This window comes from Portunus trituberculatus, chromosome 9 (genome assembly GCF_017591435.1).
Source record: "Portunus trituberculatus isolate SZX2019 chromosome 9, ASM1759143v1, whole genome shotgun sequence".
NCBI lineage: Eukaryota > Metazoa > Arthropoda > Malacostraca > Decapoda > Portunidae > Portunus > Portunus trituberculatus.
The window spans coordinates 3,843,949-3,870,092 of NC_059263.1; the positions used below are offsets into that span (position 1 = coordinate 3,843,949).

The 26,144-nt window shown below is 43.2% G+C and overlaps 1 protein-coding gene across 1 annotated transcript in view; it reads right to left on the reverse strand.

Annotated features, from left to right (window-relative positions):
- LOC123501170 (KICSTOR complex protein SZT2-like) overlaps positions 1–26,144 on the reverse strand; it is a 56,731-nt gene that overhangs the window by 11,952 nt on the left and 18,635 nt on the right. The window contains 33 exon segments of the mRNA XM_045249816.1: positions 851–943; positions 2,582–2,661; positions 5,158–5,307; positions 6,790–6,993; positions 7,435–7,541; positions 7,843–7,985; positions 8,294–8,420; positions 8,915–9,080; positions 9,356–9,482; positions 9,711–9,849; positions 10,005–10,248; positions 10,672–10,868; positions 10,999–11,254; positions 11,695–11,807; positions 12,085–12,234; positions 12,690–13,368; positions 13,501–13,653; positions 13,774–13,919; positions 14,054–14,202; positions 14,561–14,746; positions 15,172–15,247; positions 15,399–15,648; positions 15,876–16,094; positions 16,498–16,639; positions 17,116–17,169; positions 18,599–18,658; positions 19,434–19,700; positions 20,017–20,118; positions 20,270–20,451; positions 20,605–20,816; positions 21,047–21,935; positions 22,068–22,289; positions 22,709–22,958. Coding sequence (XP_045105751.1) covers positions 851–943; positions 2,582–2,661; positions 5,158–5,307; positions 6,790–6,993; positions 7,435–7,541; positions 7,843–7,985; positions 8,294–8,420; positions 8,915–9,080; positions 9,356–9,482; positions 9,711–9,849; positions 10,005–10,248; positions 10,672–10,868; positions 10,999–11,254; positions 11,695–11,807; positions 12,085–12,234; positions 12,690–13,368; positions 13,501–13,653; positions 13,774–13,919; positions 14,054–14,202; positions 14,561–14,746; positions 15,172–15,247; positions 15,399–15,648; positions 15,876–16,094; positions 16,498–16,639; positions 17,116–17,169; positions 18,599–18,658; positions 19,434–19,700; positions 20,017–20,118; positions 20,270–20,451; positions 20,605–20,816; positions 21,047–21,935; positions 22,068–22,289; positions 22,709–22,958 — 6,534 coding nt within the window.

Below are 26,144 nucleotides of genomic sequence, written 5' to 3' on the forward strand. Positions count from 1 at the left end.
TTTCTCCTCATGTACAGTAATAACTGGCAGTTTACTGTCTCTGTTTCTTCACAGTGTTTCACTCCCTCACCTTGCACCGCCCCACTAGGGAAGAGTGTTGCAGACTAGTAGATGTTCAGTTACTTCAACACTACACGTCCATATTGGACTGCTACTTTACAAGGATACACTGTTACAGTGGGATCATCCTGCTTGAGTAGCTCAGATCAAAGTTGACGTGCATATTACTCTATTGTACTGTTCACATGACACAGACGTCTTACTAAACACCATCACCTCGTTGGGCCACACAAACGTTCTCTTACCAAACGGTTGACTGATGGCACCACTGTGCTGTGCTAATCTACGTACTAAGACTAGTAAATACACTCAAGTTTGAGCAGATCAAAGCACACATGTAAGCCTAAGAATAGGAAATGCAGCACATATATAACTAAGAAAAATTGACTGTCACACACAGAAAAGTACACATCTTACCCTAGCCTGATGGCTGAGTGCTGTCAGCCAGGAGAGGCTGCATCACCTGGCATGTGGTGACACACTCTCTGTGCTTTGCCCTGGCTTTGTTTTGCTCACTTTCCCTTCCTCATACAGCCTCAGCTGTATGTTGCTTACAGCTGAGACTTTTTACACACTGACTTAACATCATGTTATCTTCCAATACAGGTAATATTTGAAGGCAAAGCTAAAGAGCATTATTGTACTTTATTCAAAAAATTATCTGTAATTCAAAGCTCTTTCACTGATGGTGACAAGAAGAGTGATGAGGTCCTGAGGAGGAGTTTTGTTATCACCAGTGTGAGGTATGTGAGGCACCTTCCATTCCCTCATTACAAAGAAGAGTGTTTACCACAGGCGAGCCATCCCAGGGGTAGTGGAGGGATGCCCGCCGCGCCCGCACCTTGAGGTCCGGCACAGAGCTAGACATGAGGCGGAGTCTGGCCTACAGACAAGCAAACCAAAATTACCTCACAGCATTAGGAGTCCTGTTCCCTGTATGGCCTACCCCTGTACCACCAACACCCTTGCCTCACACCATGGTCAGTATCAGAACAATGCCACTCCTCACAGGCACAGGCCACACTGACACTAAACAACCACGGTTATACAAAGCTGCTCAATGCACGTACAAAACAACATAAAATGTAAAGAGAAGCTGCAACTCATGTTTGTACAGAAATTTTTTGAACCCTGTGACCCTGATCTGCCACATCCTTCAAAATGGCACAAAATATCCTGTGCATCCTGTTTCCCCGCCAGGAACAGAGGCAGTGTTCTGATACAGGCTGACTGGTTTTGTGTACTGGGGGGGGCAGGGAGTTATTCTGACATAAAGGCCACATCTGTCTGGTGTCATGGGCTGCTGTTACAGGGTGAGTGTAGCACTACTTCACCCTCACACTCATGCTGGCTGGGTTAAATCTCTCTCTCAAGAGTTAGTGACAGTGTAAAGTACTATAATGAATTTATCAATGCCTGGAAAAAAAAAAAAAATCAAAAGACTAGCAGTTATCAACAGCATTCACAGCTCCCTACCAGTAGTACTGTTTCATGTTTTCATAAAAAGCATTCACAAAAAGGTTAAATCCATGAAGTGTCTATAAAACTCTATAGCAAAAGCATGCACAAACTGTTATAATAAAATATTATTGGTTAAATAACTCAACAGCTTACATGTTACATAGCACCAAGATGCTCAGAACTGGTTGAACTATGAGGAATGGAAAAGTCTGTATACTGAATAATAGGAATGAGTACAATGCTTCCCTCCAGTCAATAAGTCTGGACTTTTTTCAGCTAATGGTTACTCATATAGAAAATTTACTGCAACTTCTGACAATGTCAATAAGCAAGTCATTCCGGTTAGTTTGTGAAAATGGATTTTGTAAAATATAATAATTACATTATTAACCAGATAATTATGCCTGAATATAAGCTGAAAAGCTTGTATGCAGAATGTGGTGATGCTAAAAAAGAATTGTGGCAATGAGTCCAGCACTGATGTGTTAAGTGGAATGAAAGGTTACTGATGAGTCACACTGAACAATGAACATGAGTACAACTGTCGTCACCACAACATTCTCAGGGATAAAAATGGAACTGTTCATCTGAATACAGCAGCAGCAGTCAAGCTCATCCATAACTTAATGACACAGAAGAATACAAAAAAGGTATCACAGTTAAGTATGTAAAATTTAGCCTACATTTCTTCAAAGCAAAAATATAACACTCTACTTTTCCAGAAGCTTTTAGCAATGTCATCCACAACACTGAGAACACTCAAGACAGAAGCCACTCAGCCTAATGCTGAAGCCCAAGCTCCTCCACAAGGCAAAGGGAAGTGTTTACTGCTGTGGAAACTGTTCAAGTGAATAACACATCCAGTGAGCTTAGTTCTTCTTTCATGACAGTCTTGAGTACTGAGGCAAAGTATGACAGCAATACACCCACCACAATTCAATATTCAAATAATTATTTTGTAGGATTATCAATGTGTTTCTATACATCATGTTTATGATTGGGAGGAGCCTGGCTGAAGGCAGTACTAGTGATGGACAACAAAGACCAGCAGCCACCTCACCTGCACCAGAGTGAGTGGCGACGGGGCACGCTCCCGCTGACCGTCACCTTTGCCCTCGCCAGTCCGCACCATGCGCTTACCTAAGGGTTGGGAGGAAGCGTTAAGGTCAGTCCTGTCATCCCCTCACCTCTTTTTCTCAACTCTGACAAAGTATGAGGCAGAGTACTGAAACTGTCTCTCCTCTACTCCTGCTGCTCTTTTACTTCAATAATGGAATGGGGTATGTGTTTATTTCTTTGTCACATATATTGCTTTAACAGTAATTGGTTGAATTTCCAGAATTTGATTAAGAGAATCTGAACTTAATTCCTTAGAATAAATAGTGTAGTACATGAACAAGTAACACTCATGCAGTACACACACAGTATTTACAGGTTTGTCCTAAATGTTTTTCTGATCTAGGGAGTGTTAGTACCTCTCACACTGCTGACTCTGGCTAGACACTGTCACAGCAACACTTTGTGCCATCAAACTAAACTAAGCTATCCAGTAGATATGTATCAACTACATTACTGTATGAGCAAATATTTACACAATATGGTAACATATCATGCAGGGAAAAAAGTGATCTGAAAAAAAAAATACTTACATATATTAAGCAATGTCTTACAATATGAAGCAAGAAAGTGCATTTATTAAACATATCTTGCAAAAATGGCAGTGTACTCAAACACACACACACACACACACACACACACACACACACACACACATTTATACCTTTCTCTCATCATATCAAAAACAAGTAGTTTAAGTTGTAGAATACACAAGTAACATGTTTCCAGAAGGACTTCCATTAAATGTTTGGTTCTTCCATCTTGATACATTTTCAAATTCATTACAATGCAAGGTAGAAGAGAAGGTTGGGTATTGATGGCCACTTGAAGCCCAATCAGTAGTGAGCTTCAACACACACCCTTGGGAACACTCCTAAGTGAGGGTGATGCAAACCTGTGCGAATCTCTGCATTTCCATCCATGGCATGATGTGTACTGACCTTCCGGATGGTGTCCCTGGGGAGACTGTGGTGTGGTGTTGCTGCATGCTACACACAATGGCCCATGTTCAGAAACACTTTGCTCTCTCACCACAGCTATTTTCAAAGGCTACAGAGATGATTAGCTAGATTTTCAAGGGTGCTTCTCCTGCTGATAATGTAGAAATATTGTTCATCTGTCACTACAACCACAAAAATCAACCTTACAAACCTGTGTAACTTTTAACTAGAGCCTTTTGAATGTAGCAGAGATATAGTGCAAGTGTTTCAGAATATGGGCCAATAACACCCCCATCACAAGGGACAGGCACAAGGTTTTAACAGTGATGCAAGGCTTCATACTTTATACAAAACCTTCAGCTTATTTAGAGCACTTATGCAAAATTATTTTGCAAGACTATTCTTATCTGTATCATCTCCTCTGAGTAATTCTGGAGCTTGACTTTATATTTTCTTTAAATTTCTGCCAAACAAAGAAAAAATGTTATGTCCAGAGTTAGAAGAGATAAGGAATATGCAGGGAACTTCAAGCCAGTCCATCATTACAAATGGTTAGGCAAGTCTTGGTGTCCATCACAACCACTCATCTTTCCCGCAGCCATTAAAGAGTGTTTCATCTCCATCATTCTCTATGTCAATGTTTGACTCCAATGTACTGGTTTTCTTTATAAAACTTCAAATCTTGATTTCCTTTCCTCTCACTCTAAACATTCATGCTACATTAACTTTTCACATCCATGCAGCAATGCTGGTGGTTTGTAGTTATTTACAATTAAAATCTTCAGATGTTGTCAATTGAACTCCACTGGATTACTGAAATACTGTTTGAATGCTGACTTATTCACTCTAGTTTTCAGGACACAGGCACAGCATGAATGAAGTATGCTGAGGAGCTCTACACAAGGTTACAGGTCAGCATAAATGCTGAAATATAAAGGTAGCAATGACAACAGTTATTTCTCTGTTCTTATGGCTATTCAAGCAATTGCTATAACATCACACAGACTGTTCATCACCTTGTGAGTATGTCAAGCCAGGCAGGGGGCAGCAACATGAGACTCTGTAGCACGTGACACACAACACAACACAACACACATTCAGGGGAAATATGACCAGTCTGCCTCAGGGTCCACGTGGCATTAAAACCTTGAGCGTGACTTGAAGGACCAGGTTAAGAAGCCTTTATTCATAATGTTTGAAGCTCCAAGTCTTCTGGAGTTATGAATTATGGTTGAAGATTTCTTAACTTGTAAATAATTTTGGCCAAATTACTCAAAATTACTCAATGTGCAAAGGCAAAAAACAAGAATATATACAAAATCTAAGTATATGGCATTGGTAGATAATATATACTCATATATGTATTCACTAAGAGAAGCTCTGAATGAAGATATACAAGTGTCCTTACAATAATACTTCTATGAACTTTGACTAATATGACTGAGCAAGGTGAAGCAGATCAACCGGTCATGCCTGGTAGCCTTTAGCCGAAACTTGGTGCATAGCTGGTATAGCTAGCATTGCTAGGATGCTCTAGCTGGAATACAGATCACATAAAACACATCCATGGATGACTTACTCCCGAGTCTGCTTGCCATGCGGGGGAGGCAGACATGGGGAGGCACACCTGACACCGAGACAGAACGTGTGCGGTCCTCGGCACGCTGGGGGCTGCTGCTGCCGCCACTCTCCAGCAAACTCACTGACCTCAGAGTGGGTCCTCGCACCTCTAGATTCAGTTAGAGGTGGGTAGAGGTAGAGGTCTTTACTGTGGTAAGCCCTCGCCCCACCACATCACACAGCCACAAGTGTACAATGACTGGTTATATCTTTACTTACTAGAGTAAAAGGTTCTCCTGTAGGTACAAGGTCTTTCTACTGAATTGAAAGAGCTAAATAGTCACTAGTTTTACTTACTATGACAAAATTTGTATTGAAAATTTTCATGGTAAATATGAATAAAATTTGTAATAAGGTTTCTTATGGTAGACTGATTCTGCAATGTTTTTATAGTAATAAGATATTTAACTCACAATGTATTTACAGATCACTGCATTAAACCAACTAAGCTTATCACTAGAAAGACCCATTCATCTTGAAGAGGAAACCCTGAAAACAAAATAATTACTTGCAATTCAGAAAAACAAAACAGGAACTGAGTGCATGCCTCCTCACACAATGGCCCTGGAAATGTTCATATACCCTAGTTATTACTGCTGTGTGCAGCAAAGGAAGCATTAAGCAAATCTGTAACATCTTAGAATTTGCCCAGGTTTTAAATGATGCAACCAGTTCCTTTATACTGCACTGGATTTCTGCATTATGATCATTCCTGTATTGGGGATAGCCACTTGCAAGACACAGAGAGAGAGAGAGAGAGAGAGAGAGAGAGAGAGAGAGAGAGAGAGAGAGAGAGAGAGAGAGAGAGAGAGAGAGAGAGAGAGAGAGTGTTTACCTATAAATTTGCTACGGGAAATGAGCTACGCTTGTGGTGTCCCGTTCGCTTGAATCCATTTATCATACTTTTCTTTAAAACTATGGATACTTCTTGCTCTCACTACACCCTTCGGTAATCTATTCCAGGCAGTGACAGTTCTTGCTGGGAAACTGAAGTTTTTAATATCAGTTGTACATCCCAGAATCCTCAATTTCAAATCATGATTATCTCTAGGTCTTCTCGTCATATCCAGCTCGAGAAAGTCATCTCTATCAATCTTGTCAATCTCATTTACACACTTGAACAGTTGGATCATATCACCTCTTCTTCTTTTCTCTTCCAACGGTGGCAGATTTAGTCTACATAATCTTTCCTGGTAATCTATATCATGCAAGGCTGGCACCAGTTTCGTTGCCGCTCTTTGTACCCGTTCCAGTTTATGTATATGTTTCTTCAAATGAGGCGCCCACACCACCTGTGCATATTCTAATTTTGGCCTCAGAATTGAGAGAGAGAGAGAGAGAGAGAGAGAGAGAGAGAGAGAGAGAGAGAGAGAGAGAGAGAGAGAGAGAGAGAGAGAGAGAGAGAGAGAGAGAGAGAGAGAAAACAACTCTCAAACATAAGAGGTCCTATTCTTGGCTGCCTTTCTGCCCCATAGAAAGTCAAGCTAAGTAATAACCAAGCAAGGAGTTACGAAAAAAAGAAACCACAGGGCTGGGAATGCCACCTCAAACCAAACACTGTGTCAGAATGCTTATCCTTTACTCCACTGACCTTTCTTGGGTGTGGTGGGCTCAGAGGCTGGTGTGGTGTGCTGGGGGACGCTCAAGGAGGGCACAATGGGGGCGGTAAGCAGGCAGTACTCCATGTTGACGTCCCACAGTGCATGGCGTATTGAATCCATCAGGTAGCGCCTCACCTCAGCCAGATCAACACGGCCACTCTCCCATACCTTGAACTGCAGCATTGCCATAGGCCCTGATGGGTGATGGGGTGATGGCAGAAGGTAAAGGGTCAGAAGGGAGTTCATTGATGATAAGGGTGGTGTAGGAATGGGGAGTGTTGATGGGTTATAGAGTCATGTTCAGAAATGCTTTGCTCCCTCACGACAACTATTTCCAAAGGCTCTAACTGAAGATACTCATGTTTTAAGGGTATTTTTATGGTTCTGGTAATGGATTAGCAAAATTTCTAGTTGATCATAAGGAGAAATTGTCTTGAAAACCCGGCTAATTGTCTCTGGGGACTTGAAAAATTGTCATGGCAAGAGAGCAAGGCGTTTCTGAATATGGCCGATAGGAAGGTGAAATATCAAGAAAATGTTAATGAGTGATTGGGGAAAGTAAAGAATCAAGGAAGTAATGTTTGAAAACCTATTGCACATTAACAAAACTGATAATAGAGAAGTCACTTGTTAACCTGGACTCTTGGTGGGGCTGGCCTGGTACTCCTGGGTGTGGATGATTGCCTCAAAGTCTTGCCTTGAAAACACCTCCTGGTATCCAAGCTGGGACGGCCGGGCACAGCTGGACAAGATGCAAGGCAGTGAGGGTGAGTCAATCATGTTTTGTTTTGTGTTCTCAAGGTTAGTATAAATTGTCTCGTATAAAATTAGAATACAATAATGAAAGACAATACTGACAGCAAAAGTAGTCAAGTAGTTCAAATTTTCTTGTGTCTATAATATAATTTCATTCAGGATAATAATGCAGACTACTTGTCTGCAGCAGCAATGTAAAACTGAAAAACATGCACCTATGTCATTAAAAAAATTCTGAACTTAATACTGTTAAGTGGGTGGCTGAGGTGATCTACAATCTCACCCACCTCATGTACTGGATAGGACAGCCGCTGCCATCCACCAAAGACAGCACAATACAGGCAATGCCCTTAGCAGCAGACTTTCTTGGCCGGACGAAGAGAAAGATGTTTGGTTCATTGCTGAGGTCCTGGTCTGTTGCTGAGAAGTCCTGTGCCAGAGCCATCATCAGTCAGAATTTGATATGCAAGTATTAGCTATCTATATACCAGGCAAGCACTACACACTCATACAAACATCATTCATACTGGAAAGAGACAATCTCGTTTACCACTGTACTATACCACTACCACAGGAACCTAGGCATAGCACACCACATCCGTAGCAATGCTCAATACGACACACTGGTTAACCCCTACCCCTTCGTAATCAGAACTTTGATAGGCAAGTTCAAGTATGTTCTCTGAGTGGAAAAGACAAGAGTAGATGAAAACTATGATGATGATGGAGAAGTCTCACCTGGAAGTGGTGCTCAGGACAGCTGTCGGCATACTTGGGATGGATGAAGCCACAGGAGAGCATGTTCTGACGCAAGTAGTAACCCACAGCTTGGAGATGTGGAAGAGCACTGGCGTTGATGGTGAACCTGTGACAAACACAAACAAAACACACAACTTAAAAAAAATACACCTTGAATAGCAGGTTGAATGAATGTCACACTACGGTTCAGTTCAAGCAGAGGAGGTCAAGAATGACAAAAGGATAAATCAATGTCTCAGTAAGGTACAGTTTGATCTGTTTGATCTGCTGCAGTCTCTGACGAGACAGCCAGACGTTACCCTACGGAATGAGCTCAGAGCTCATTATTTCCGATCTTCGGATAGGCCTGAGACCAGGCACACACCACACACCGGGACAACAAGGTCACAACTCCTCGATTTACATCCTGTACCTACTCACTGCTAGGTGAACAGGGGCTACACGTGAAAGGAGACACACCCAAATATCTCCACCCGGCCGGAGAATCGAACCCCGGTCCTCTGGCTTGTGAAGCCAGCGCTCTAACCACTGAGCTACCGGGTGTGTTTAAGTGAAGGAGGTGAAGCTATAAGGCAGTAACAGGCCGGCAGTAAGGAGGACCTGATGATGGTCTTTGGGGGCTGGTAGGGAGGTTGGATGAAGTGCACGTCCTCTAAGGTGAGTTTCTGCTGTGGGTTGTTCCATAGCATCAGACAGATTGCCTCCACCACCGCTTCATCCAGTCTGTTCTGCAGCATCCGCACCAGCTCCTCCTTGATGGCCGGTCCTGGGGAGTGACACATTATAGTGGTGAGTCAAGCTTATCTTCATGAGAAAGGAGAGCCAATTCAAAATATACGTTCCTTTATCATGAACATCTCTAGTATTTCAGTGGGTCTTTTATTTATATCTCCTTTATGTGTGTGTTAGTTTTTCACTTCCTTTTTATTATCCTATTCTAGAAACTCTCTTAGAAAATAAAAGAAAATATGTATAAAAGTATGATAGTAAGTTTCTTTTCCTGAGATGTGGTAAGCCTTGGAACACCTGTCAGGCACTCACCAGGCTCAGCAATGCCGTGGACGGTGAGCACAATGTAGTGGCTGCGGCGGCGCTGGGCTGGTGTCGATGGCACGCCCTCCATGATCACGTCCTTCTCCCCAAATGAGCTAACTCGTGGCCGCAGCTCCTGTGTGTGGGAAGGACACAATGACAGGAAGGATACAGTAGAAGGAGCATATTAACATTGGTAAGACAAAGGGTACAATAAGGGGAAAGGTACAGTAATACACCTGAGTCACCATCTCACTCTTAACACATCGACTGGCAAGATCTTCCCCATATGTACACTTCAGCTGCCAGTATGGAGGTTACATCTTACTACCAAACACTTGGCAAGTGGCATGTGGTAACTTACTGTCTTCACCACCTGAGGGTCATCTTCTCGGCTGCCGCGTTTCACCAGAGATGACACGGAGGCGCTGTGGGGTAGTCCTGCCTCCTCCCTGCGGCCGTCCACCTGAGGCGACACTGAGCTTGTCTGCTGCTCCTTGAGTCTGCAGTAGGGAAGGCAGTGACTGATGAAGTTGTGAGTGCCAAGAGTATTCATTGCTTTAAAGATACATATGATTAACTTTAAAAGACAGGACAGTACAAGCTTGACTCAATCCTGTAAAAATGAACACATACTAACACACATTCTAAAACACACCTGAGGTAGAACACGTGAGAGCCATTCCCGGACTTATCTTCGTACACAAACATGTTCTTGCGGTTGTTGACAGAGAAAGGGTTGAGGATGGTGCGCAGGGCCAGGATGCCTTTGCTGCCCACCTTACCAGTGCAGACCTTGTGGTGCAACTCAAACCTCGTCTCCCACACTGTTCGGCAGGCAAAGGCTCCCGGCTTGAACTTGAAGGAGGCTTCTAGAAATGCTCGATACTCAGGTTCGCTGTCTGCAGGGTGAACAGCAGTATATCATGGTCCTTTCTTTCCTCAACACCCTTGTATTCTCACTTAACGGTTGGTCAATGAATAGCAATATGAGTGAATGTATACCCTTCACAAATAAACATCAGCACCAACAATCACCACACAACTGCAGATCTATACTCCTCTCCTTTAACCTTTCTCAACTGACCTCTTCTGACATCCACCATGCAACTGGGCCCTAACAACATGAACATTATGACTTTAGGTGATAGTCTACAACACATATTCTACCTTTTTTCCTACAATCTCATATATTATTCTTTCTTCCATGCACTATATATACTGTTCACCACAAACTCCCAAGTGTACCTAATGAACACACACAACATCACATCTACCACAACACTTCAACACCCTGCCAGCCACAAACTCTCCCTCACACCCACCGTACACACTCCTGCCCTTAGTGTCTTCGTGTAGCCAGATTTCCTCAGATGTCTCGGGTTCCAGCAGGGTGTTACACATGCGAGTGTTGTGGAGGTCTTGCAGCAGCAGCACCTGGTTGACGAGCTTCACCAGTGCCCTCACGTTGCGCACCATGTCTACCTGCACACTCCGCCACTGTCCCAGCTCCACCTCTGTCCTGTGTCAAGAAAGAGATATAGATGTTACTGACGTCAATGTGATGCAGCTTAGGACATCTATTATAATTATGAAGCTAAAACCAGAGTAGCAATATGAACACGCACTGAATTTCCTACCATGTCACATACCTGCAGTGGAAGAATGTGTCAACGCGATCATCAGACACCCTCATGATAAGCCAAAACTCCGGCAGGAATGGCTCCACCAACTCAAAGTCCTGCAGCCAATCAGAGCAGTCATTGTCCGAGTCACTGATGTCCCCCTCACAGCCGTCCTCCGTGGTCTGGCCAGACTCCAACAGGCTGGACACATCAGAGTAAGGGCCACCAAGCACAGATCCAGTTCCTGAGTTGTGTCGGCTCTTCAGGAGGTCCCCGCCAGTACCTAAAAAGGCTAATCTATAGCACCACCATCCTCCATACAAAACTGATCTATCTTACTATATATGAACTCACTAGTAATAAATTTTAGATTTAATGGAAGACATCAGAGGGTCAGAAATCCATAAAGATGGAGAATAACTCTTTGACCAACTTCTCCCTCTTCTAATAAATTCAAATGAGAGATCTTCCCTTTTGAGCCACATCAAATAAACAAAATGGCAGCACATAAATCCTTGATATCTGAGCGTGTTGTGGTCATAATCATCCTATTATGGTTACTATCTCTTCCCTTGTGCTCAGCTGCTGGTCTCCACAAACCAATCATGGTCTCAGGCAACAATATTCAGTGTCTGGTACTGATTTAACAGCTGACAGATGAAGATGAAGGCTGGATAGTGCAGTATAAAGTGGTGTGTGTGTCTAAGTGTCCCTAGCCCCTACCTGAGTTGTGGCGGCTCTTCAGCAGGTCCACGCTGGCCCCCGAACTGTTGCGACTCTTTAGCACATCAGAGGAATTGTGTCGACTCTTCATGAACTCTGCCCACAGTCCTCCGCTGGCAGGGAATAACAGTGTGCAGGAAAATCTGTAGTTATCATTGGACACACACACACACACACACACACACTCTTAACATTCTTATTAGACAAATTTATGGATAGCCATGATAGGTGGAAAGAGGTAGGTAAATTTCACACAGATTTTCTGTAGCTTCTCTTATTTTTCTTGAGTTTGTGAGACATTGGAAAAGAGAGAGAGAGAGAGAGAGAGAGAGAGAGAGAGAGAGAGAGAGAGAGAGAGAGAGAGAGAGAGAGGGGGGGGGGATTGCCCACCTGGTGCTGGCAGTGAGTGTGGCAGTGGGTGGGGTGCGCAGGATGTCAACAGATGCCTCGGTGATGCTGGGCACAAAGCTGTCTGTGCTGGCCGACTTCCTGATCACCTCTGCTGATGGTTGTGGCCGTGGAAGGCTCTCAGATCCACACCTGTGTAATGTCAGTGTCAAATTCTACTTTCCTCTAGTAATAATCTTCCTATAAACTATGCTAACAGTCCTACAAGGTGGGTAGGATGAAGCACCACACACTTACACACTTTTTTTATGCAAGATGGGAAGCTGAACCCCCAAAAAAAAAAAAAAAAAAAAAAAAAAAAAAAAAAAAGTTCACTTGATGCAAATTCCCTTAGAGATAATAAGAGATGGCCAAAAGTCTGGGACAAATGTCTTGAAACCTCCCTCTACCATTAACACTCCTGCACCCGTTAACCCCTTGTGGAAATGTATCGCACTACACACCAATAGCTCAAGTGTAGCACTGCTGGCCACATTTAAAAATACCAATAAAAAAAAAATACACTAGACTATAAATTTCTCAATATCTGAACTTGTTACATGGTTGCTGTGACCTGAATTTATTTAGTTGAGGTTGTTGTGACAGACCTGATGAGTTCATTGAGTGGCAGGGAGAGGCGATGTGAAGGGTCCTTGCTTCGGAGGTCAGTGGAGGCAGCGATGTCTTCCCCGTCTTCTACCTCTACACTGCGTCCATCCAAAGATCTCGGCGATGCATGAGGATCTTCACCTGTAGCCTGCATATCTCCTTTCTCTTCACCTTTGGATACAACTTCTTTGTCCTCAGCACTTCCCTTCTCTTCACTGTCTTTAGCTATAGGCATGTCTCCTTTCTCCCCAGCAGCTGTGGACACCTTTGGCTCATTACTGTCGCCTTCAGCTGCCTCCCCACACACACCATCTGAGTCTGCTATGTGCTGCTGAGTTTCCTCCCCTGTTTCCTGATCCTTCATTGAGGTCTCTTGTGGCTCTGAGTTCTGGCTTTGCTCAGAGCTCCCTTTCTGTGTCTCCTGAGGCTGCCCTGATGCTGCGCCAACTTCATGTCCGGGTATGTTGTCTTCATTGTCATCATCGTCTGTGTTCTTGTCTTTCTCCTCCTTCTTGTCACTCTTGCTATCCTTGTCCTTGCTTTCACTGTGCCCTTTTGAACCTCTCTTGGCTGCATTGAGGCTGGAGCTTTTCTTTGGGGACTCTGAATACCGCTGTCGGGAGTCATGGGACTGGTGCGATGACTCTCGGGAGAAAGGCCCTCTCACCTGCTGGACGTCTGGGGAATAGGTACAACAATAGGTGTCAGAGAACAACAAGCTAATAAGAGGCTGTGGTATCATTACAGTTTCCTCAAGTATCATCAGTTCTTGTGTCATGTGCCATTTCTTGTCCCCATCAAGAGCCTCACCTGAGTCAGAGTCGGATGTGTTGATGGAACCTCGTCGCTCAGAATCTCTCCTCTCTTTCCTTTCCCTTCGTCGCGTCCACTTCTCCTTCTCTGGGCCCTCTCCACGCTGTATTCCTCCACCCTCCACTTCTCCCAGACTCTCTGACACTCGCCCTGCAATGCATAACAGTAATAATGCCAGTAATGATAGTGTTCTACTACAAGAAAATTATTTTGTGACATAATAATCTTCACAGTACTAATTGTCTGTCTGTTAATAGAATCCTCACTTACGTTCAGTGTCAAAGGAAACTCGTCCAGTCTGAAACCTGGTGGAGGGACAGCGGATGGTGTCGGGGGATGAGAGGCTGGCCTTGGCTTCCTGGCAGCTGGAGTCCATCTGTCGCAGCTGTGCAGAGTCATCGGCATGGGGTTGTGGCCTGGACAAATAAGGTATTCATGATTTCATCAACATTTTTAAGTGAGTCTCCATTTCTCATGGTTTAACTAATCTTGCATAGAGGCACAAACATCATGACATGAAAGAGATGCCACAAGCAAAGATGTGTCTCACCTGAAATTAATGGACTGGTTGTGGAAGCTGAGAGGCGGCACCACTGAGGCGAAGTGCCTGCGTCTCATCTGTGTCTTGTCCTGCACCAGGTAGTAATAGGACCCCTCCTGCCGCAAGTGATGACCCACCACACTCAGCCGCCCAAATTCCTGCCGGCACACAGGACACACAAAGGTTATTCACGACGTCACTGAGCCTTCCACAGTCAAGGTATGCTGAGTCACACTTCACCACTTCATCCCGATATTCTCAGGTTACTTCAGGCTGGCTAGATGACTATTTCATTTGCCAGTCCTTTATGGTGGGGATGTCAGTGCTGAATATAAGTAGATGGTTGAGTGACTGAATGAATGAAATACAAATGTGTGTGCATGTGTCCGTTTACTTGTCTGAGTCTTTAGGTTGAACTTATAGTTAATACATGTGTGTGTGTGTGTGTGTGTGTGTGTGTGTGTGTGTGTGTGTGTGTGTGTGTGTGTGTGTGTGTGTGTGTGTGTGTGTGCATACCTGCATGAACCTTTCTTTGCTCTGTTCCATGCCACACACAAAATTGAGAGGGATGGACTCTGAGATACAGTTCCGAGCATGATGGGAACTCTCCACGTGTGCCACCACCATCTCCAGGTTGGCCTCCTTCAGGTGACACGTGTGTAACATGGCGGAGGCAATCTCATCCCGAAGCAGCCACTTGATCTGCCATCCAGAAAATGAGTTAGTCAATTCTTATCACTATAACATCTATTTTGTCCAAGGTACCTTCATTTACTACCTCAAGTGTGAATCAAGGAATAATAAATGCAAGGTCTATTGTTTTCCCACGTGAGATGCATCCACAAAGTTATCAAGGAATGTCCTTCATCCATTAGTTTAATCCCTTCAATACTGGAAAACATTTCTACCATGAATTTTGAGTATTATTAGACAATTTTATTTGCATCAGGAAGGATCAATAAAGGTCAGAAGATTAATGGCCAGAGTCTTCACTATTTCAATCTCCACCTAAGTTTCTGCAGCAGTATAAAATCACCAAATCGTCAACAGAATAAATACAAAAATGTGTCATGGTACTGAAGGAGTTAAATTTGAACAGAGGTGTTGTGGTACTCCCAGCAGCTCACCTCCTCCACAGTGGACAGGATGGCCTGGTGTTGGTAGTTGGGGAGGTGGGCCAGCTGATCTTCATCCTCAAGGAAGCTAGGAAAGACAAACATCAACATTAAGTATGCAGCACTGATTTACTAAACATCCTACACTTCCTTTACTTATTACATCAAGTGACTGAGTGCAAGAAATAAAATTACTATCAATAAAGATTAGGACACAACGAATGAAAACATTGACTTACGATTCATCGATATCAGAAAGTGAAGCACAGGTGGACTCTGAGATTGACCTGCCACGCTTCAGCTGAGGGGACGTGGTGGAGCAGAAACTGATGGTGCGGAAAGAACGGCTGAACTCCAGTGCCGACTCCAGGGTGTCTGAAGTAGTCTTGGTGGCCATGGCGGGCGGCAGCGTCATGCACAGGACATCCAGAGTGATTCGGAGTGAGGACAAGTTCACGTCTGAGCAACTCAAGGAATGCGCCACTTCATCTGTAGTGGACAAAAAAGAACAATTTATCATACAAAAATCATCAGCACCAGCCTCTATGATTCCTATGGAGGTTAAGAAGTAAACGCTATTGTTGCAGAAATAATACTGACTGTCTAATAGAATATATATATATGAAGGAATAACAAGACAGAAAAGTGAGAAAAGTTAAAAATACACAAGACACACCTGAGGAAGACCACAGCAAGAGGGAGTGATGGTAACTTACCAAGACATGTGGGCAAGTTCTTGAGGGAGATTGTGGCATGTACATGGCCCCCTATACGTATGGTGCATGTCAAGTGGAGGAAGAGTGGGGGAATGTGGCTATCTATAGGATCCTGGTTGTCTGGGAGAGTGCTCAGGTCCTCGTCTTGCTCTGTTATCACTGACGTTTTGTCCTCGTCCCCATCCAGTGCTGTGAGCTGACTGTGCAGACGCTGGAACACTGCCGAGGGAAGCAAGCACTCATGGGTCAAGGCATCATATTGAGGAAGTTTTCTTTGTCTTTTTAATTTCTACATTCATGTGAAGGGGAAGATTGATCTACCAACATTAAATTAGCACATTTTCAAAGCCAGCACGGAGAATGTCACAACTTACCAGCTTGTTGTTTCAAGAGATCAAACACTCAACAATATCTTAAAATAAATGGTAAAAGGCAGAAGTTATTTTCAAGATAACTATACTGATGGTAGACTCTCTTCTCTGTCTAAAACAATCATAACAGCTAATTAAAAAAATGTTGTAGAACCTGCTTCATATACTTATTTTATTCATATTTCAATTTAATTTGAACTGACAGACTATTCCTTGCACAGTTCCACACTGAGGTAAACAGCAAGTCTCACCAGTGCTGCCAATCTCAGAGCGGAATTCAATACTTTTGTCTGGGTCGTCATCATCAACCTCCTCCTCATCTTCCTCCTCTCCTTCATTGACTGTGTTGTCGTCCTCCAAGTCTTCCTCACCTTCAGTGAAGACGTCAGACTTCTGCAACACAACAGTAGTGAGGACGGTCTTGCCTTCAATCAATAATGCACTGAAGATGACAAGAAAAGTTACTTGTTCTCGATAATAATTAGTTTGAAACTGAAACACTCACCATTGTTAATCACTTATCATTACAACTAAATTTCACATACTCAAGCAGCAGAATTCACAGTTATGAGAGAAATATTGACAAACTTTCATCTGCAAAAATCCAAATCTTATAATGTTGCACAAAAAATATTTGATCATGCATTATTACTCTAGTATTTTAAATATATGATGTGGTTAGTATGTCAACACTTCTTTTCTCATTTCATAATGTACTCTGCATGATAAGTGGCCATGCAAGAATCCTCTCGGAGGTTACACTGGGCAGAGAAGACATCATGCTAGCTTTCTTCCTGCCAGTGTCTGTGCAATCCTTAACAAAAACATGCATTAGTATCAACATCTAGTCACAGTAACACAGTGAGTACCTTGCTCACCGACACGCTCCTCGCTTTCTGCTGCTTGGCCGGGTCAAGTTGGTTCTGAAAGGTTCAAAGCAGCGTTACTGATGACAATACTTCACCACAACCCACACAAATCACATCGCAGGTTATCAAGCACATACGATGACAAACACTAGTTACTCTTTGGGCTAAATCTCTCGGGTTAGAGTATGTACATAATATCACTCCATGAATAATGTATGCAAATCAAATCAGATGCCATGCAGCAGCCAGTCATCAATAAAGAAAATGAAGCACAATACATACATTTCAGTTATATCCATAGGTAATGGTAATGGCAATGAAAATGTGTGAATATTTTCATTAGTCACACTTCATTATCTTGTTGCATTATTTTGCAAACCTTTCTAACACATCATCTAGAGAGGAAGGTAACAATTTTTCTTCTCTTCTCCATCAGCTAACACTGGTACTCCACACAGAGACAGATATAACACACACACACACACACACACACACACACACACACACACACACACACACACACACACACACACACACACACCACCACCACCACAAACAGGACACCACAAAACCCACTACTCCCTTAATGGCACAGTGTTTCATCACCAACAATCTCAAGGATCAATGGTCAGACTTCACTCATACATAACAGATGGATACACAACAATTCAACTTAACTTATATGGAACACAAAAAACTTTCACTGAATTTTCATCCAAAACTCACACAATGATACACCAAACTCAATATAAAGGTATGTCATCCACATCCTGAGAGCAAAGGGAGTGAATTAAACTAAGAAAAAAAAAAAAAAAAAAAAAAAAAAAAAAGGTTGGACATTTCACCATGATGGAGAACAACTTTATGTATGAATAGCAAATTAAGATATTTCAAGAAGCAAGATAATAAAAAAAAAATGTATAGGAATAATAATAAAAGATTTGAGGCCACACAGTGCTCTGACCAGCTTTATCAAGTGTCATCCTTTCATTCAATAGTTCTGATTATAAGTGTGTCTATCAAACACAATGCCTCATCATCCACAAAGACAGCAATGCAGCAGGCAAGTACAAGTCTGGCAGTCCTGGCAATGCAATGAACAAAGCAAACAGTAATATTCCCAAGGTAATACTTGTAATGGCTCCCAACACAGGACAAACACTTGGATAAAGGTGAACTGAGGATGGCTGCTGCTTAAACAACCTTAGTGGCAGAGCAAAAAGATGTGTGGCATCTCTGTAATACCTAACATTTCTTTATAAATGTGGGCAGCACTGATGGAGCGCCTCCTTTGTCTTAAGTCATGCTTCAGATGACATTCATGACAAGCACTGCACTAAAACACAACATGAAGAATGGCAAAAAAGTCCTCATGAGCCTGGAGGTGAGGTGTTGTGGTGCCTCATGCAGGTCAAGGCAGGAAAACAGCACAGCTCAAGTATAACATCAAGCCATGACACAAGTGCCTTGGGTGAACGCTAACCTTCTCCCAGAGTTCCAATTCCCGTGATGACACATAGACGAAATCTTCCACTGGTGTTCCCTGTGTCACCAACCAAGAGGTGTGTCATGTCATGTCAAGAGATCACCACCACTACCATACGAAGCAGCCCATGTTAGAAGGTGAAGTGAGGGCAAAGTTTAATCAAAGCCCCCCTCTCTGTTTTTTTTTATTGGGCTTGGCTTGATGATCAGAGTGACCTTCTAAAGCAGGACTCCTCATATGTAGCACAGAAAGTCTTGCCATCTTATGAGATTTAGCTCTAACACACAAAACTATGGCAATCATTGTAATCAAGATGAAACCTTTCCATATATATTTGGAGAATAGAGTTATGCAAATATCTAAAATTTTGGACTAGTGCTAAATGACAGTTACCTATTAATTATGTAGCATATTTGTAACTCTGATCTTAATTTTGAATCTGACCACACTGAGGTTATCACAAGAAGCAGATGTGTAATGCTAAGAGGATTGATTTGACCCTAGCTGTTAAAATGTAGCTCCCTCTAACCATCCCTCTTCACTGATGATTTTCCCTATTAGTACCTAATTTCTCCCTCACTCTGAGACACACTTAACCAAAAATTTACCTTGCCACCACAAGAAACTACCCTTCCCACCATCACCTGCCCTATTTAATTCAACTCCATCCACCACCTGTTCCAATCCAGCACACCAACATTGTCAACCAACCTCCACATGCCTCTTTAACTCAGCACCCTCCACCACCTGTTTTCCTTGCCCACCACTGCTTGCCACCACCACCACCACCCTGTAAGCCAGCACCTGCCAGCCCCCAGCAGTCAGCACTCACCTCACTGGAGTGGTGAAGGTTGCGGGGACAGAAGTAGTAGAACTCTGGCAGTGCTGGGACAGTCTGGAAGGAGCCAAGCAGGATGGTGGTGAAGCGCTCTCGGATGCTGGTGTGCAGCTGTTGGAGGTCTCGGCAGGGGTGGTGTCTCTTGAGCAGTGACAATGGAAACCTGCTGCTACCCGTGCTGCTACTGCTGGTGCTGCTACTCATGCTGATGTTGGCAGCAGCTGTGTCTGTAGCCTCACATGCAGATTCTTGCTTCAGTACCTGGAACTTTTCATAAGTTCAATTCAGAAACTGTGTATATAAATTTGAAGTTATGTGTCACTGTAACAATATATAAATGAACTATCAATAAAACTAGTCACACAAGCATGGAACACAAGATAAAACAAAAATATACAAGAACCAAAAATCATCATGCACTGAGGACAACTCAAGTGACAAAAGAAATATTGAAAAATGCACGACACAATAGAAACCATCTACAGCTAAATGAGACTTCAAGCAACTATCATCACCACACCATCACCCCTGCAGCACCACCAGGAATGAGGGAGAGGCGGTAGCAAGGCTGAGGTACCTTGGCGAGAGGGGTGGACTGGGAGGCTGGGTTGGGCTGCCTCTGACGTAGGTGTTCCAGGTCCAGGCGCAGTCGAAAGTCTCGCAGGTGTCCACAGATGGCCTGTCACACAACACAAGAGGACAATTAGTAACTTGATGTTTTCACAGCAAACCATTTGGAAGATGAAGGGACAAAGCTAAGGAGGAGTTGAGGGCACTTGAGGATGAAGGAGAGGGATTGAGGTGGTACAGGTCAGGAGTAGCAACATCACCTGGAGGAAGTTGGTGATCTCAATCTCCATGACAGCTTCATGGCAGTGGTCCAGGGCTGCCTGTATGTCATTCTGGTGCACAGCCAACTCCTTCTGTAGTCCCTGGAACACCCCGAGCACAAAGCTGCGCAGGTAGGCCACCTCCAGTGCCTTCATGTGGGTGTACAGGCAGCTGGAGTCCCCTGGAGGAAGTAGCTGCCATTAGGTGGTGCTTCACTTCACACAACAACACCAATCTGATGTTATCTTATTATATTTCTATGTAACAGTAACACTGGCCAAGAGAGAAAAGTCCCCAGTTTACAGCAATTGTGCACACTGCATCACAGACACACCTCCTCCGATATCGGATTCCTCTGATCGTGGCTCAGCATTGGACTGCTTCTGGTCGTCCTGAGGACTGTTGGTGTTGGAGGGTGTGGGCGAGGTGGTAGCTGAGGGACCTGAGCCTCCCTTCAGGGGCACTGTGTCCTCATGCAACACAGACTCCAGCCTTGAGGTGGAGTCGAGATACAAGTCCCTCCCCACCACCCCTGTGCGGTCCTCACTGCAGACAAACCAAAACAAGTAATACATGACACAAGGAAAGCTGACAATGTTGACTATAAATCAAACTATTCATGGACAGTGGCAATTAGCTACAATCTTTAAATTTCCCTTAATCACTCAAGAGCTCAGGTATTTTGAATTTCTTTATATTCTTATTACTTCTTCCTCTGTTATTCAAACAATCACTTGGTTGTGAGTGTTTTCATGGACACACTGAGGCCACAGCACCTGTTGATGAGCTGTGTGATGATGCTGGTCAGCTTGCAGTCGTACACATAGATGGGCAGGGTAACGGTGCCAAGCAGAGGCTGGTGGGAGGGTGGCGGTGGGCCGGCACTAGAGCTGTCGTCTAGGCTGGATATCCTGTGTTCTGAGGGTGCCTCCCCAGGTTCTCCCACTGTCTGTATGTGAAGAGGAATACAGCCCTCCTCACTCCTCAGGCCCTCTGTGGACATACTTTTGCTGGAGGGAGTGAACGAGCAAGCGAAGGACTTGGAGGGCATGGAAATGTATCTCTTCCGGATGTGTTCGTTGGGTGAGGTGGTCTTGGGCAGCACTGTCTGAGGCTCCTTGGTAGGGGAGTCCACAGAACCTGTTCGGTTCCTTTCTGATGCACTGGTGCTCTGACCGAAGAAGTTGCACCGCTCCTGACTCACGTGGAAGGAGCTGGCCCTCTCCCGGACGTGGGAATCTGCATACACCGGCTGTACCACGTGGGAGCTGGTGTGTGGTGCTGGTCCTGACTTGTAGCGCATCCTGGACGGTGTGTGGTCGTCGGGGGGCGCTGCCTGTGTGTTGGTGGGGGTTGTTGGGGGCAGACTTGGGGACGTCATGTGTGTGAGGGAGGATGTGCTGCTTTCAAAGGAAATGTGCTGCTCTGACAAAGGGCCCCCAGCAGGCTGATCTGTAGTGTTGGTCTCAGTGTCTAGGTCGGGAATGCTGGCTCCTCCTGGCACCAGCTTGAGGGCCAGGTTGTTGGGCTCTGAGACGTTGGCAACCTTCACCAGCAGCAGCTTGAGGTCGTGGTAGGAGGCTGGCAGTAGTGTGAAGAGGAGGTGGTTGGATGACACTCCCTTCAAGAAACACTTCCATTTTGGTGGATCTTCTGTCTTGCCTTCTGGAATTACAAAAAAAAAAATATGCTACCAAAAAAAAGAAGAGTATAGAAAAAAAAGAAAAGATAATCAAACACCAAAGCAAGGAGAGAAAAAGAAAGGAAAAGAAAAACCAGTCAATCCAAGCCACTTACTAATATTGGTGTTGGAGAAGAGGGAGGGGGGCACTCCAGGGGGCCGGGGTCTGTCCTGCAGCACCCCGGGGAGTGCCAGGAGCTCGGCAGGACTCAAGTTGTATTCACACCGGTGGAGCTGCTTGATGTGCACCAGCAGCAGGTCATACAGGGTGCGGTTGGCCTCGTCCACTGCGGTGTCACAGTGGAAGGTGACCCGCTTCACCAGGCTACTAAGGAGGTCTGCAGGGGTCACAAGGCAACAAGTAGTCATGATCAGATGTGAGTGAAGTGAGTCAATGATGTGGAGTTTGGAAATGAAGTAAGTAAAATGAAGGGAAATTTGTATATGAAGTGAATGAAGTGAAGTGAAGTGATGAAGTCAGTTAAGTCAGTGAGTCAGTGAAGTAAGTCAATGAAGTATATAAGTAAATGGACTAAATTCACCGAAGTAAATAAGAGGAATGTATATATAAACTTTGTAAGGCAATGAAGTGAATGAAGAGAGCAAAGTCAAGATAAGAAACCAATGAAGTAAGTAACATCAGCACCACTCAAGACTACTTTCTCATCTCTAATAAAGGCACCGAGAGACAAAGAATGTGCCACAAATAAAGTGTGTGGCTAACAAAACTAGACTATTAGCAGACACCAACACACACCTTGAACATAAGTAGACACAAGGAGCTCTGCCTGCTGACACATGGGCAGCAGGTGAATCAGGTCCAGGCAGAAGGGGACTTGCTGGACGCGCTGATCTGTGGTGGTGTCATCCAGGAAGGGGAGGTCAGCGTGGGGGTCAGAGCCATCAGGAGCACAACCGCCACTGCTGCCTGTCACCCCCTGACACATCTGCAGCAGGTGTTCCACGGTCATCATGCTCCAGATGCATTTTTGGTCCACAGGGAAGAACTGCAAGACAAGATTATAGAAATTAGGTGAACTGCAAAGGAAAAAAAAAAAAAAAAAAAAAAAGTGATGACAAATTAGGTGAACTGTAAAGGACCACAAAAAATAGGTTGACTGCAAGGGGAGAACTGCAAGAAGGGATGACAAATTAGGTGAACTGCAAGAACAGATCATGAATTTAGTGGATTGCAAAGGAAGAACAGGAAAAAAGGATCGTATGAATTTAGTGGACAACAAAGACAATTTAATACATACACTCATACATATACCAAGCTTGTCTCCCCCCCCAGTCTTGTCTCAACCAACTGCTCCGAACATTTCACTAATATAAAAACTGACATTATATTGTTGCTCTTTTCCTGCAACGACTTCACATGACACGGCAGCACTGGTAGTCAGATCACACCTCCCTTTACCTATCTGCAGTCATACTTGTGCATCATAAAGTATATAAAAAGAAAGAATGAAAGAAAGAAATAAAGAAAAGGAAAGGGAAAAAAAACTACATTGATATTTTTTTTGGTTTTCATCTGCTTCCTTTGTGCATAAAAATAAATACATAAATAAATAAGTAAACAAAAAAACTATATCAATACTTTCTGCTTTTCTTCTGCCTCCCTTGTGCATGTAATAATGATAATAATAATAATAATAATAAAAAAAAAATCTTGTGACCTTGAAAATCGTTTATCATCAGAATTGATATGGTTGTCTTAAGGGAGAGAGTGGTGGCAGGGTCTCCTCAGGCATCGTTATCTATGTGTAGAGGAGCTGAACAGCCACCACCACCACCACCACTATCACCAGCGTGGCTATTCAGTCTGTCCATGCTGGGGTGTCTGCTGGCCCAGTCTTGCAAGGGATGCATCTACAGCTGAAATACCTCTTGTTTTATTCCTCTCCTTGTATTCTTTCCTTGCTTTCACTGTTGTTTTATTTTGAGCTTTTGTAATATGTAATGGTTTAACCTCTTGTTTTATTCCTCTCCTTGTATTCTTTCCTTTCTTTCACTGGTGTTTTATTTTGAGCTTTCATAATATGTAATGGTTTATTCACGTATATTCACAACTTTATCTATGTAGTTTGTAAATCACTCATTCCTTTTTTGTAATATCTAAAGGCATATATCTATCAGTATCAATCTTCCTTTCTATAATCAATTCTATTTCTTTTTTATACTACATAATAATTATTACTACTAATATTGTGGATGGGAACCTATTTTGTTGGACTTGATAATGATAATGACGATAATAAACTGACAAACACAATAAGCACCATATTCAAAAACACTTCCCTCTCTCACGGCGACCATTTCTAGCCCCTTCAGTACTGGGGCGCATTTTTACCTTGAGTTTTGGGGTATGATCAGACGGTTTTATTGACATTAGGAAGGGTCTATGTAGGTCAAAAGATTAATTAATGGCCACTGTCTTCACTATTTCAATCCCCCACATATTTCTGAAGCTGTATAAAATAACCAAATAGTAAGCAGAATGAATATGAAAATGCATCATGATACTGAAGGAATTAAGAGCCATAGAGACAATCAGCCGAGTTCTAAAGGTAATTTGTCCTGTTGGTAATGCAGAAACCTTGCTAACATGGCACTAGAATTACAGAAACACCCTAAAAAATAAATTAAAAAAAACGCGTTACTTCAACTAGAACCCTTCAAAAATATTCTGAAAAGCGTTTCAGAATATGGATCTAAATCACCAAAATCCACGACAAAAATAATAGCAGGAACAAAGTGACATGATGCAGTAGGTTAGTGATACAATACATGGAAATTTACACGAAGGACTGACATGAGAGAGAGAGAGAGAGAGAGAGAGAGAGAGAGAGAGAGAGAGAGAGGTGGAGGAGGAGGAGGAGGAGGAGGAGGAGGGGGGAGTGTTGCTATCACCACCATCACAGGTAAGAGGTCCTGAGTGTGTTATCTTATCTTAGCCTCACCAGACACTGCCCTGATAACACCACCACCACTACCACCACCACCATAACCTGCTTCTTCACTACTACTACTACTACTATTACTACTACTACTACTACTACTACTACTACTACTACTATCATTATAACCCAATATTTCATAGATAAGAATGCAAAAGAACACACACACACACACACACACACACACACAAGAGAATAAACTGTTAAATCATGAAAAAAAGGTAATAAATAGAATAACAATATAAATGTCTAAATAACTGACGAAATAAATAAATAAAACAACAATAATAATAATAATGAGTAACAGCTGTCAAATGGTTAACTAATGTATGACCTAACCTAACCTAACACAAGTCAGATAGAAGTGGTGTGTGTGTGTGTGTGTTAAGCTTCCGTAATATTTAATGGTCTATTTACGTATATTCACAACTTTATCTATGTTCTTATTTGTCTATCTCTCATTTTTTTTTTTGTAATACTTAAAGGCATATATCTTTTGAGTTTTCTATAGTCTATTTCACCTATTTACCACCACTCCACCATCCTGTTCCCCTACATGTACTAGCACCATTCCATCTCCATCCCCACCACACCCATCAGCCCATCACTACCACACCCATCAGCCCATCACTACCACACCCATTAGCCCATCACTACCACACCCATTAGCCCATCACTACCACACCCATCAGCCCATCACTATCATACCCATCAGCCTATCACTATCATACCCATCAGCCCATCACTACCACACCCATCAGCCCATCACTACCACAGATCAACTATCAAGCTCACCCTCCTGCCACATTAGGCAACTGTATGTGTCTTTAAATGCTCGTGTTTTTATTGTATCTAGGATTGGATAAGTTTTGGCTATTCATTATATAAATATTTTTTTCTCATCATTTAAGACTTCAATGCCAATAGTTGCGTGGAAATCACCCCCCCTACACACACACACACACACACATTTCTTTCATTCATTCATACATTATCTCATTCATTCATTTATTTATTCATTTCTTCCTGACTCTCATTCACTTACTTAACTTCTAATTTTCTCTCTCTTCTAGTATTGCCTCTCTCTCTCTCTCTCTCTCTCTCTCTCTCTCTCTCTCTCTCTCTCTCTCTCTCTCTGGAAGAAAAGCTAAAATCAAGGAAAATACAATATGCCAAATCAAAAACACTTCTTTTATTGTAGAAAAGGAATAAAACATGCATAATAATAGTAAT